Source organism: Passer montanus, unplaced genomic scaffold (genome assembly GCF_014805655.1).
Source record: "Passer montanus isolate IOZ18808 unplaced genomic scaffold, ASM1480565v1 scaffold7, whole genome shotgun sequence".
Classification (NCBI taxonomy): domain Eukaryota; kingdom Metazoa; phylum Chordata; class Aves; order Passeriformes; family Passeridae; genus Passer; species Passer montanus.
The window spans coordinates 8,579,110-8,591,945 of NW_024372147.1; the positions used below are offsets into that span (position 1 = coordinate 8,579,110).

General features: G+C 41.9%; 2 protein-coding genes across 6 annotated transcripts in view; both read left to right on the forward strand.

Moving 5' to 3' along the window:
- The first annotated feature begins 884 nt into the window (after positions 1–884).
- Positions 885–2,689, forward strand: CER1 (cerberus 1, DAN family BMP antagonist). Its single transcript, XM_039729991.1, has 2 exons — positions 885–1,412; positions 2,396–2,689. Exons 1-2 carry the CDS (start codon positions 885–887, stop codon positions 2,687–2,689), a joined length of 822 nt encoding a protein of 273 aa, XP_039585925.1.
- Positions 2,690–11,465: 8,776 nt separating this feature from the next.
- ZDHHC21 (zinc finger DHHC-type palmitoyltransferase 21) overlaps positions 11,466–12,836 on the forward strand; it is a 34,834-nt gene continuing 33,463 nt past the window's right edge. For 3 of the 5 annotated variants that reach the window (XM_039729955.1, XM_039729956.1, XM_039729957.1), the window contains exon 1: positions 11,608–12,319. The gene's annotated coding sequence lies outside the window, so the exon portion shown is untranslated. Of the gene's footprint in view, positions 11,533–11,607; positions 12,320–12,836 lie in introns of those variants that run through there. The other 2 variants (XM_039729953.1, XM_039729954.1) reach the window with 2 other exon arrangements.

A 12,836-nucleotide genomic window follows, 5' to 3' on the forward strand; every position in this document is an offset into this window, starting at 1 on the left:
TGCCTCTATTTTAAAGGCTAGTAGTCTTTAGGTATTTCTGTTGAGACTTTGATAGCTAGAATCATAAACATCTATTTTTAACAAGTTTCATTTAAATATTCATTTATCATTATTACTTTATAGGATGTCTGGAATGGCTTTGGTGCCTGAACAGGATGTGGCACTGTAAGATAGGCTTTGAAAACCCAGGAAGCAGAGTTTCTTCACCTTGAGACCTTCTAGTCTGAGCTGGTGACATGTCTGTACTCCAGCAGCTGCCAACCTGCTGTGAGGAAGATGAAGTGAGGACTAGTGCTTCCTGACAGATTCCTCTGACTGTCTGAGCAGCAGTCTGTTAGTCGTGCAGACCTTGGGTCATATCCCAAACCCGAAAGTCCAAAGTTAGACTTAACTTTTGAAAACACAGTCTCCAGATTGTGCTTACTGTTTCAGCAAACTTTAATCAGCTTGCCTTTTCCTATTGTAATGAAATAACACTCCCTGTTTTGATAGTCTCTGGCTGTATGGAATGGAAAGTAAAAATAAACAATGGAGACCACACTGAACATTCTAATACACAACCTCAAATGTTTACTTAATTCCTCAGCCTAAACTAGACACCTTATCCAAACATTTCCTCCTGTTGATTCCTTCTGTCCTCCACAACATCCTGGGTTACTAGATTTTAGATAGGAGCTTCTAATACACATAACTCAGATTGAAAGCAGAGTTTCATTAGCACAAACTTCCCTATCATAATTGTAATCTACAGTAAATGAATGCAATTAGCCCCACCAGGGTCTCCCCTGAGCCCTCCTCTCCTCTGCCATAATCTCTTGTATAAAAGTAGCACGCTGCATTCACTGCAATAGCAGCAGGTCTACAGGGTTGCCCTTTCCAGGACCATGTCACTGCTTCTCCTTCAGATGTTAGTGCTGTCATGTCTTGGAGCCACAGAGCTACAGAGAAATTCACAGCAAAGGAGAAGCAGAGGGCCATTTCAGCACTTTCTCAACCTGGACAAAAATCTGTTTGAAAGTCAAAGTTCTCCTGAGCGGATAAGCGAGAACCCAGTAGGAATTGAAGAGACCCTGAAAGTACCAAGCTTTTTTGTATCAATTCCACAGACAGCATCTGGAAGTGAGAAGAAAGAGGAGAAAAAAATGTCCAGATTCATACTTCCCAGTGCAGGACTCCACGCAGACCAAAACCCAAGAACCTGGGTTTCATCCAGAGAGACCTCTCCTGTGGAAAACCTCTCTCCACCCCATCATTCCAGCAAGAGAGAGTCTGAAGTTCCCTACAGAAAAGATGCCAAGAAATTCTGGGACCATTTCATGTTAAAGAAAAATTCAGCATCTGAAGAGGTTGTCCTGCCAATCAAGACCAATGAAATGCACCAAGAAAACTGCAGAGCCCTGCCTTTTGCCCAGGTAAGAACAAGCATCCAAGATCAACAAACACACCTTCTCCCCTGTCTCTTGTAATCAGTAACTAAAGGGACATGGGTTATTTAAGTGGCTTAGTCAAAGGGCTTCAGAACACTTGCTCAAAAGTGGCTGAAAGACTGTGATGAAAAAGTTTAGTCTGATGAGGCAAATTGCTAAACTACAGCACTGGAAAGCTGCAGACTCCATTTTTATAGAGTTATTTATTATTTTTATGCACAGATATTGGGACATGGTGTAAACAGGCAGGAAATGGATGAGTAATTATCCATTCAATAAATATACATCTTGACTGTTTGTAGATCTGAATTATGATCTCTCTCTCTCTCTCTTTTTATATATATGTATAGCTATACATATGTATGTGTATACACACACATGCACGTGTGTGTGCATACACAGACTCCCAGAACAAATATTAACAAGAACTGTCTCTCTCTCTTTTTATATATATATGTATAGATATACATATGTATGTGTATACACACACATGCACGTGTGTGTGCATACACAGACTCTCAGAACAAATATTAACAAGAAAAGCTGGTTGTTCTCTTACGCCTAAGCAAGGATTGTTTTCTTCTGTGTTTAGAAAACTGATGCTTATGTCTAATTCTATGCTAAGAATTTTTGAGAACTGGTAAGTTGTCCCATGCATAGATGAAGCTATTCTGTCATATTGTAACATTAAGACAGGCAAACAGTATAGGTGAAAGTGCTGTAATTATTGTAAATCACTGTCAATTCTCAGTGTTTCTGTAATCATGATCTGTCAAGGAACAGGTATTTTCACATCCAAAATGAAATTTATTTCACACAGACATGCATACTTACAGATGTTGCTTAAAAATCTGTACTGTTTGTTCTGAGAAGAAAAAAGTGCAGTAGCTTTTTTTTTTCTCATGCTTTCTAACAAAGTCCATGGGCCATTTCTGCATCAGAAACATTAAACTGCTTTTCTGTTTCAGGGTGTTACACATAACAGCTGTGAGAAGGTGACAGTACAGAATAATCTGTGTTTTGGAAAATGCAGTTCTTTCCATGTTCCTAGTTCAGAAGATCATCTTTATACCTTTTGCTCTCGTTGCTTGCCCAGCAAGTTCTCCATGAAGCGCGTGGATCTCAACTGCACTGATTCTGCTCCAGTGGTCAAAGAAATCATGATTGTAGAAGAGTGTAAATGTGAAAGTCGGAAGATTAAAGACCCAGTGTCTGGATATCTACTGTCAGACTTGTATGAAAATGTACATGAGCACAATTAACATGTGCAAAGTACCTCTTAACTTGATCATAAGAATTTGCCAACAAAAAAATTCAAACAAGTTGTCATCACTCTAGTACAAAAAACCATAAAAAATATCGACTTTCTACATGATCTCTGTTTCAACATAACTTCACCTAAAATGCAACAAATGTTTCCTTGCAGCTAAGGAAAATGAGGTGAAATTACTGGTCTTATGTGTAAAGGTCTTTAACAAAGGAAAACTTTAAAAATTTTCCAACTTTCCTATCTGTTTCTAGGATGTTAGTAAACAAAGACTGAATTAACATGATTTATCTGTGTAAAACCCAAATGTTGACTTGTTTTCCTTGCCTTTGCTTGTGAGGAGTGCCAATATAGCTCTATTGGCAACAAAGATGAGATCTTAGTACATTCTCTACAAAAACAGGTCTACTTTTACAGCAAGACAACGGCAGGAGAGTGTAAAACATAAACGGATATGAGGTACATAGAGAGCTGTGACTGATCGATCTCAGTTGGAGTTCACTTTTCATTGAAAACTAATATACCACACAATTTACACCAATAAAGGGGTATTTTACCACAGAAATCACTTGCTCTCTTTCCCACATGCCTGCATTCACTCTGTACCTTTATTTTTACTTAAAATGTTAAACTGGAGAAGGAGAAGAAAAAATAAAAGATGCTATACTCCTACAGAAAACATCACAGATAAACACACTGTTATTATTTAAATTTGCTGTGGAAAGACAATACACATTTTCCAGCCCGATGAATTTTCACATTGTCACTGAATCTAAGATAAAATTTAAATAATGTTTTCAACTCTTGAACTAAAGCAGAAAAGGCATTTGTGTGACAGAAAATCTGCGAAGGACTTTATCATTATAGCAATACCTTAACAACTTTACAGGAAGAGCTTAGAGAGCCCCGCCAGGAAGCATTGGAGTCTACTGCTAGGAAACAGAGCACTAGTGATTATTAGCTGAACTGCTGGCTTTTGGCTCTCTCCAGCTGCTTCTCCCTGGATTTCTCTTGCAGACCTGGCACACCAGACAGAGATCAGCTTCCAGCAGAAGAGTTCAGCATATTTGTATGCCAGTTTTTTCAGTCCTCTGGAAATCTGCTCTCAGATCTGAGCCACTGTTGTTAAACTGTCTAAGCTCTTCTTTAGGAAATCACTATTGACTTAGATTATTCAAGGGCTGGGGTAAATGATTCCTTGTATTTGAACTGCAATGGAATTAGAAATATCTTAATGTTCTTTCAGAAAACATGTGCAGCATGGCTTTGGAATCCAAGGCCCGTGTTGAATATTTACTAAAAATAGCATCTGAATTATATTCTGATATTGGATGTGAAGCTGTTTTCTTTTGCAGGTCACTTGCAGCGAACAAACTAAAAATTAGTATATAGATAGTTACCTTTCATTACACATAAACCTGTTTGTAAATAATAAAAATTGTGTACCAAAACTCAAGCAAGTCTTCTCTCTGTTCTTTTAAATGAAGGACTGATGTGAAAACTATACTTGGCAGTTTATATGCCATATATGATGCCATTCCAAGTAACTAGATATCAAGGTCTTATAACCCCGGTATTGTGTGTGAAAACTGGTGTACATTTTTAATCAAGCCTAAGGAAGAAAAGCCACACAGCATTAAAGTTCTTGATCTTTTTTCCTTTATTGATGATTTTTTTAAATCTGAATAAGCCAAGAGTGTTCTGAGATGTTTCACTCAGAATTTTTGACATGTTTTAAAGCTGTCTGATTATATAAGAATGTTCATCTTGTTGTTGTTGTTGTTTCCTGAAATGCAAGTATGTTTTTAGGTTTGCAGGCAACCACTTGAAGGTAGGACCTACATATACTCCCAGTAAAATCACATCAATTAGAAGGAAAAATCTTCCAATCTTGTAATTTTGACAAAACTGATGGATACAGTATGAGTTTATCATGACGATGTCTGAATAGAAGCTATACTGTGGACTGCAAAGTATTCAGCCTAATTTTTAAAGCTTCTTCTGTGTGCTGAAGCATTACTGGGGTTGAAGTAAGGAGTTTGCAGGACGAGATTCTTGGTGTGAATTTGCACAGCTTAAAAGTAGGTGAAAAGAGGTAATGACAGCTGTAGTAATTGCTAATTAGATTAGTGCTGTAGGTTTTTTGGATGCATGTTTAATTAACCCAGCAATGACTGGTTGCATGCAATTAGCACAGTATTTTGCAAAATCAATCAATGTGTTAATTGGATCAGATTTCTCAGCGTTTAAAAAATCCAAATTAGGAATATGTTTTATCTAGGGCCTAAAGGGAATTTGCTCTCTGGGCATAATGATTGCCTCTACAAGCAGAACACTGTGGATTAGAAAGGTGAGGGGTAGGATCCACATCACTATATAGATGCTTTCAGTAGTAACGTTATAGCAACAAACTCTAGCTGTGTCTGCTCAGAGCTTGTGTTCTGTAATGTGTTCTGTAATGAAAGCTTTTCCAGTGCAGCTATGCTGACAATATAAGTGCTGCTAATGCAATCTATTTTAGAGCACTCCTTGCGCAAACCTAATTACGGAACAAGACTGTAGTTGCAAAGCTCTCTGAAAATTCTAATCAATTCCAAGCAGAATTTCTACACTTCTGCCCTTTTATTTGTCCCCCTGTCTCTTTTTCAAATGGGTGTGCTTTGTGTAGAAAATAACTGAAGTGCTGTTTTTTCCTACTGCTTCAGCAAAATAAATCTTCAGTCCAGGCTATTCCTTTAAGTGTAGATGTAATGCAACCAGCTTTAATGCCTGTAAAAACATCAAATACCAGGGTGATATGAAACTCTTATTGAATTCTGCACAACCATATATTCTAGGGTAAAGTCTCTGAAGCTGCACTTCATGCTGTGCTTGGTATTTTTTTCATCGCCTATGAAACATTCACAACTAACCTGGCTCTCAGCTGACTAGCTTTTACCAGCAGGTGGTGAAATTGCTTGCAGTGCTTTCTCCTAATTGTACTCACTCGCTCCTTGCTGCAACAGCAAAACAAGACTCCTTACTCAGACAGAAGCTCTCTGCCTGCTGCATAGTCATGTCTGGAATCATAATATGCTGAGATGGAAGGGACCCCCAAGGTTCATTGAGTCCAACTTCTGAGCCTGCACAGGATATCCCCAAGAGTCACACAAAGTACCTGAGAGTGTTGTCCAAACACTTCTGGAACATTCAGGCTGGTGCTGGGGGAGCTGTAGAGCTGTTCCAGTGCCCAAACACCCTCTGGGGAAAGAAACTTTTCCTAATATCCAACCTCAATCTCCTCTCACACATCTTCAGGCCATTCCCTTGGGTCCTGTCAAGGGTCACTACAGAGAAGAGATGGGTGTCTACCCCTCCCCTTTCTTTCACAAGGAAATTGTCTTCTAAAATGAGGTCTCCCGTCAGTCTCCTCAGTCAGGCTGAACAGACAAGTGACCTCAGCTGTTTCTCATAAGGGCTCCTTCCCTCCAAGACCCTTCACCATCTTCACTGGCTTCTTTTGGATGCTCTCTAACAACTTAGTATCTTTCTCATATTGAAGTGACCAAAACTGCCCCCAGCACTCAAGGTGAGGCTGCCCCAGCTCACAGCAGAGCAGGACAATCCCCTCCCTTGCCTGGCTGGCAATGCTGGCAAACCTGGGCCCGGTGCCACCCAGGACAGGGCTGGCCCTCCTGGCTGCCAGGGCACTGCTGACTCACGTTCAGCTTTTCACTGACCAGGACTCCCAGGTCCCTTCCATGGCGCTGCTTTCTCTTGTTGAACTTCATATGGTTGGTGATTGCCCAGACCCCTGATTTGTCAAGGCCTCTCTGCAGGGCCTCCCTGCCTTCCCGGGCATCAACTCCTCTCGGTTTTGTATCACCTGGGAACTTGCTTAGTATCCCTTCCAGTCTTGCATTCAAGTCATTTATGAAGATGTTGAAGAGCACAGGGCTGAGGCTGGAGCCCTGTGGAACCCCACTAATGACAGGTCCCCAGTCTGATGTCATCCCATTCACTGTAACCCCTTGTGCCTTGAGCCAGCTGCTCAACCCTTACATGATGTGTGTGTGTATCTGGCTGTGTGCTGGACATTTTGTCCAGAAGGATCCTGTAAGAGACAGCATCAAAACCTTTCCTGAAGCCTAAAAGGAATACATCGACTGTCCCTCCTTGATCACCTGGGTGTGTTACCTTGTCATAAAAGGAAATCAGGATAAGCAGGACTGTCTTCTCATGAAGCCATGCTGGCTGTGACCAATGACTATGTTGTCCTTCAGGTGTTTTTCAATACCTCCCAGCAAAATCACCATAACTTTACCAGGCACTGAAGTGAGACTGACAGGACACTGCAGTTTCTGTCTTCTGCAAAATAAATTCTTTTCTTGCCCTTCTTAAAAAACAGACAATGTTTCCCAGCTTCCAGTCAGCTGGAACTGCTCTGGATTCCCAAGACCACTCAAAAATCATTGAGAGAGGCTTTGCAATGACATCAGCTAGCTCTGTGAGGATTTTCAGATGAATCCCATAGATTTGCAGGGATCAGTCTGGAGCAGCAGATCCTGTGCAACGTACTCAGAAGTGTGTGCTGTGTCAGATGGTGCATTTTTAAGAGGTGTGGAACTTGGGCTACTTTGGGTCCTCCATCAGACAGTTTACCAGCAGAAACAGGAAACACTGGTAAAGAATTTTAAATATATTGCATTTTCTGTCGTACTAAACCTAACTGTTTGAATATTGGTATGTAACCACCAACTTCAGCTCATCTGAAATAATTCCCTGACAGCTGCGCACACTCCTTCTGCTCACGTAAGAAAGAATGGGGATGAAAAGACTCTGCAGCTGACCCTAATGCAAGAATATTGATAAAAGGTTAACTGTCCTCATTGAGAACAACATTGTCCTGTTTAGAGCATCTCGGGCCCCATGGCATCAGCAAACTGCATTTTCACTTGAAAATTAAAAAAATAACCAGAAGCTAAATGCTACTACTACTACTACTACCACCACTACTAATTTAATAATGATAATGGTAATGATAATAAAAGTAATAATAACTATTAATAATAATTATTATAATTACAACAATAATAGATTAAAAAGGGCAAGCCTGATGTTTCTCTAAGGGCTTTTCTGAGGCATTTTAATTTTTCCTGGTTTAACTGCTCCTTTTACCAGTCATTTAATCTGACATTCTGCTGGTGGCTGCAGCCCACAGTCAGGGTGTTCAAACTGAGAAGGCAAGTCCCTAAGCTGCCTTCTGAACAAGGCTATATCTGCTGAAGCTTTTTCAAACCCACCTCACTGCAGAGATGTGGAAGATTCAAGCAGTCTGTTGCCCTGCCTGGCATTCAGACAGCAACTCTTGGAGGAAGAGAGGCATTATAAGAACTAATATTAAGACATCTGCAGCTGGACACTATCTGAGCAGAACTCCTCACACCACTGAAGTGCCTAAGGTGAAAACTAACTCCCTAAATTAGACTATTGCCTGGTCTACCTTAGTACTCCACTTAATCTATCTGGGCTGCAGGATCAGGAGATTTCACCATGTCCACATTTCATTGAGGCAGGCAGATTACAAAACATACCTTGCATTTGATTTTTCTGGCTATTAAGTAAGAGACAAAATGGAGCCTGAGACATATTTTCCTTTAACACCTACATCCTCAATATCTCACATACTGACTTGTGAGCCACAGCAGGCTTTGTTTCAGCATGCTGTTTCATTGACACAGACTTTTTTCTTCATGATGTAGATCTTCATGACATCAAGAATTCTGTTCCCATTCTAGAGATGAGAACTGTCTTCTATGTATGTCACCAAGGTTTACATGAAAGTGAGCAATGCAGTGCTGCTGCAAAAATGTGGTAGCAACAAATTTTAGAAGGACCCAGGAAACTGAGTACTGCTGAGAAGGCTGACTTCTCAGCTCAGAATGTATCTGTGCACAGAAAATGTCCCTTCTTTCTGCATGTTGGTCAAGGGGCACAGTTGGGCTAAAAATGAATCCTGGAAAACAGCCTCAAGAAGCAAGGGGCTTGCAAGCTGTAAGAATCGTGGGAGTCACAGTGCACACCTCCTTCTTGCACGTGTTCCCCATAACAGAGCCTCAGCTGTTACTGCACATGGCTTGATTTTAGCAGGCTGATTTAATATTTACAGAGTGCCAATAAAATTTATAGGATGACAGCTGGTGGCTCCTGTGGTAATTTATAAACAGCAACAACAACACAACACAGACATCAGAAAATCCAAGAGGAATTCTATGCCATTGTGCAATATTCAGCATTGAAGAAGGTGCATAATTTTGCAGACTTCTAATGATCTTCCTGTAATACATCCATATTGGATTTTATTTAAATCCACATTATGCAAAGCTAGGACTCCCATAGGTATGTTTATCCACACAGAATGTAGTTCATCACAAAGACTCATTATCTATCTATCTTTTGATATTCTGGCAAAAGAGTCAGGTAATACCTCTAGGTCAAGACTTTTCAGTTGGAAAGTCCAGCAGACAACTGCCTGCTTTTCCTCCTGCAATGTGCTTGCTTTCTCAAAAAAAAAAAAAAAAAAAAGCATTTACAAGATAGGAGTGCTGTGCTATGACTAAGCCAGAAAAGACCACTGCCCTTGTTCCACAACCTACGTTTACATAACATTCCTGAATAGAAAAAAATATAACCTGCCTGGCAGGACTACAGGGCTAAAGACTGGACATTAGATGTGTACCACTGCAGAAATGCAAATGCTTGGTACTCAAATGGAAGACAATATTACTGACTGATTCTTTTTCATTCCATATGAAACCTTCATTGATCATACTATTATTCTTTTCTTATACTTCCATTTTACTTACCAAGAACATGGTTTCCTTTAAATTTCTTGTTTGTTTTGTGGGTTTTTTTTCCTTGAAATTAATTCTTTCAGTCAGTAAAAAGTTTTCACAGCTTATTAGGTCTTTTACACATAGACATAAATATACATATGAAAGTTGTCATGGAATAGATCCAGAGGTTGGCTTTTGTTATTTTTAAATATTTATAAAACAACAACTTCTTCAGTTTTTGTTTTCCCCTTAAAAGACACATTAACAGTCCAATTAACAAGTCCATTATTTTCAGTGTTATCTGCTCCTATTGACATATAGATTGTTTTGAAAGATCTGATCTTCTCTGATTTACCTGGAACATGTTTCTTTCTCCTTCCAGACAACCTCCAGTTTCTGCTACAAATACCTCTATTCAGGTTAGAGCAACTTTAGGTTGAAATGTTAACAATTGCCCTGTGTAATAGTTTCTTTTTTGATTTTTTTGGTTGTTGTTGTGGGGTTTTTTTTGTTTGTTTTGCTTTTTGTTTTCCCTCAGAATAATCATGTTATGATTAAGTTTTAGGAAGAATTTGATCAGTAATAAAGGTGAGTTTTTGGCATTGATAATCTTCACAACATTACTCTTCATCTATTTCATCCATCATTGTGAAGGAAAACTGCTCTAAGGTAAGAACACATCAATTTACAGTGGGAACGATGCCACTCACACAGATGGGGTACCTTTAGGTAGCCAAAAGATCATATATGTTCATCAGCAGTAGGTGCTCGAGGCATGATTCCCAGCTGGGAACACTGAAAATTCTGTCTGTTACAAGCTGTCTGTGGCTCTTACCCAAAGGTAATCCCTTGCAGGTCTGAATTATCTTTTCAAAATGAAGATTGGCTTATGTGGACAGGTAAGGGTTCTACGTGAGCAAGGGGCACAGCACAGCAAGTGACCTGAATGTCATAAAAATGTTCCAGCTGGTCTCAGCTGATTGAGGAAAGAGGCAAGGATGCAAAGTACAGAATTACAAGAGTAGCTCTTCATTCACGAGAATGAAGCTTCCCATTCAAATCAGGGCACACTGTGTTTAACAAATGGTTCTTTTATCCCTTTCATGCATTTATATACAACATCATTTGACCACTCACCACATAACCCACATTCATGCTGCTGCTCTGGAAAACAGCAATAAATCAGTGGTGTCACCATCCAGCTGATTCTTTCTCAATTTAGGTGTCCCGGAGCTGGTCTTCCTATAGCCACCTATACCAGATAATGGCAGGGTTTTGCCAGAGGTGTTGAAAGTACCAGGATTCTGATGTTATCTTCACAGTCCAGAGGCATTTTTCTTCTTCATGGGTGGCTTTAACACACTGAGAGACCAGACAGAGGATAAGGGGTCCTTATCTGCAAGGTGGGGGGCGTCTTCCTCCTTGCAGTGAGCTGGGACCTTTCACTTACCATGAAACCATGGTTATGTGGTATGCAAGGTAAAACAAGCCCCTCTTAGGGAACAGAGTGTTAGCTTATACTATTAAGTTAATACAGCTTCAAGCTATGAGGCCTAGCTGGGGCAGCTGCCAGCTTCTCCCAGAAGCAGCCTGGAGACTGAGGCAGAAGCCTTGCCTGCAGGGCTCATTTTTCACTGGGATTTCGAAGGGACGCTGCAAAAATAAAGTACGGGAAAGGGCTCATGCTGACTGCAGCCTGTGCTCGGGAACGACCGAGTGACAGCGAGCTCCAGCCCTGGGGAAATCTGGCTGATGGGTCACACGGGTTTCCCACCGGGCAGGGTAGACCACCCCTCCAGGGCGGCTCCTCCGGCGCTGCACACACTCAGCCGTGCCCGCCGTGGGCGCGCCTCTCCCACTCGAGGCGAGACGCCCACGCCCCGCGGCCGCGAGGGGCCGCCGGGCCGGTTCCGGCAGGTCCGAAGGGCGGCTCTGCCTCCGCCGCTCCCTCCCTGAGGGGCGCGGTCCCGCCCGCCGGGGCGCTCGGAGCGCGCACGCGCGGCTGGAGCGGCGGAAGCCCACGGTTGGTTCCGCCGCGTGCCGGGGCGGGGGGCGGCNGGCACGGCAACCGGGCACCGGCACCGACCACCGACACCGGGCACCGGCACGGCCCCGCAGCGGCGGGCGGGCTCCTGCGGGGCTGCCTCCATCCCTGCACTTCCCCTCCAGCCTTGCTGTTGTCTGTGCAGGGAGCTGGGCGGGCAAACCCTGTGCAGAATTGCCGGGTATCCCCTCGGCTGTGAAATAAGGAAATGGTGCTGTCGCTTTCAGGCAGGTCCAGGGTGCTGGTTGCCCTGCGGAGGAGGCGGGTGTTTGCTGGTGTTGAGGTGGTAGTAGGAGAGGCACGAGGTTTTGATGACCTGTGTGTTCCCGCAGCGCGCACAAGGAAGTGCGATGGCCTTGGCGTCCCTCGGTTTCACACTTTCATTTCCCAGCTCCAGTAGTTAGTCAGATGAAATAGCAGGTCTTCGTTCACCTCGGGCTGATGATCCAAACAGTGGTGTTCTTAAAGCAACATACTTATCTGTGTACAAGTGGCTGTTTGGTCAGCAGTAGGTGAAGATAGTTTTGATGGACTTACGATAAGGAGGGTAAGGTGTGCCGATGTTAATGTCAAGCTATATCCCTCTCCAAGCCCAAATCGCATTTTTTATAAAGGCAGTAGGTGTTTGCAGGTGTGCTTTGCAAGATCCTATCAATGAAAAGTAACTGGGTGGGAATGTCTTGCCTGCCTCCACAAACCTGTCAACAGCCACCTAACAACCGCTTTGTGCTGCAACCATCCATTGTATAAACACGAGAGATGCCAGGTGTGTGGGGTTTTGTCATAGCACAAATATGCTGTTGCTCATTTTGAGTATCTGGCTATTCAGATATCTGTTCTGTTTTGTTAAACAGAAATGTTGCAAAAAGCTTAATGACAATTCTGTTCCGACACTTGATAACGTGACTTCCTTAAAATCTGGTTTGTAGTAGAAGTTTAGTTGATTGCTTGAAGTCCACCTTGTTTTTTCCCATTGAAGTCTTTTTTTTTTTTAGTATCAGTTATCTTTGGCAGTAATTCTTCAGATTTCAGGAAGGTCACTGGTGTAAAAATGCAGCTGGATCCAGAAATTGGGGAAGGCTGTTGATTGTTGCTGCCTTGCCCTAGTTATCACAAATATTATGAGAAGTGTGGCTCTCTTGTGTTTCTACTCTTTGTTCTTTTTTCTGACTTGCTTAGGATACAGCCTTTTTAGAAAGTAGTGTTTTTTCCACTCTCAGAATGTGTATTATGGAACATGTTCAGTTTGTGTGGAGTCTTAAAATTGTCTTTCATGGTGAGCA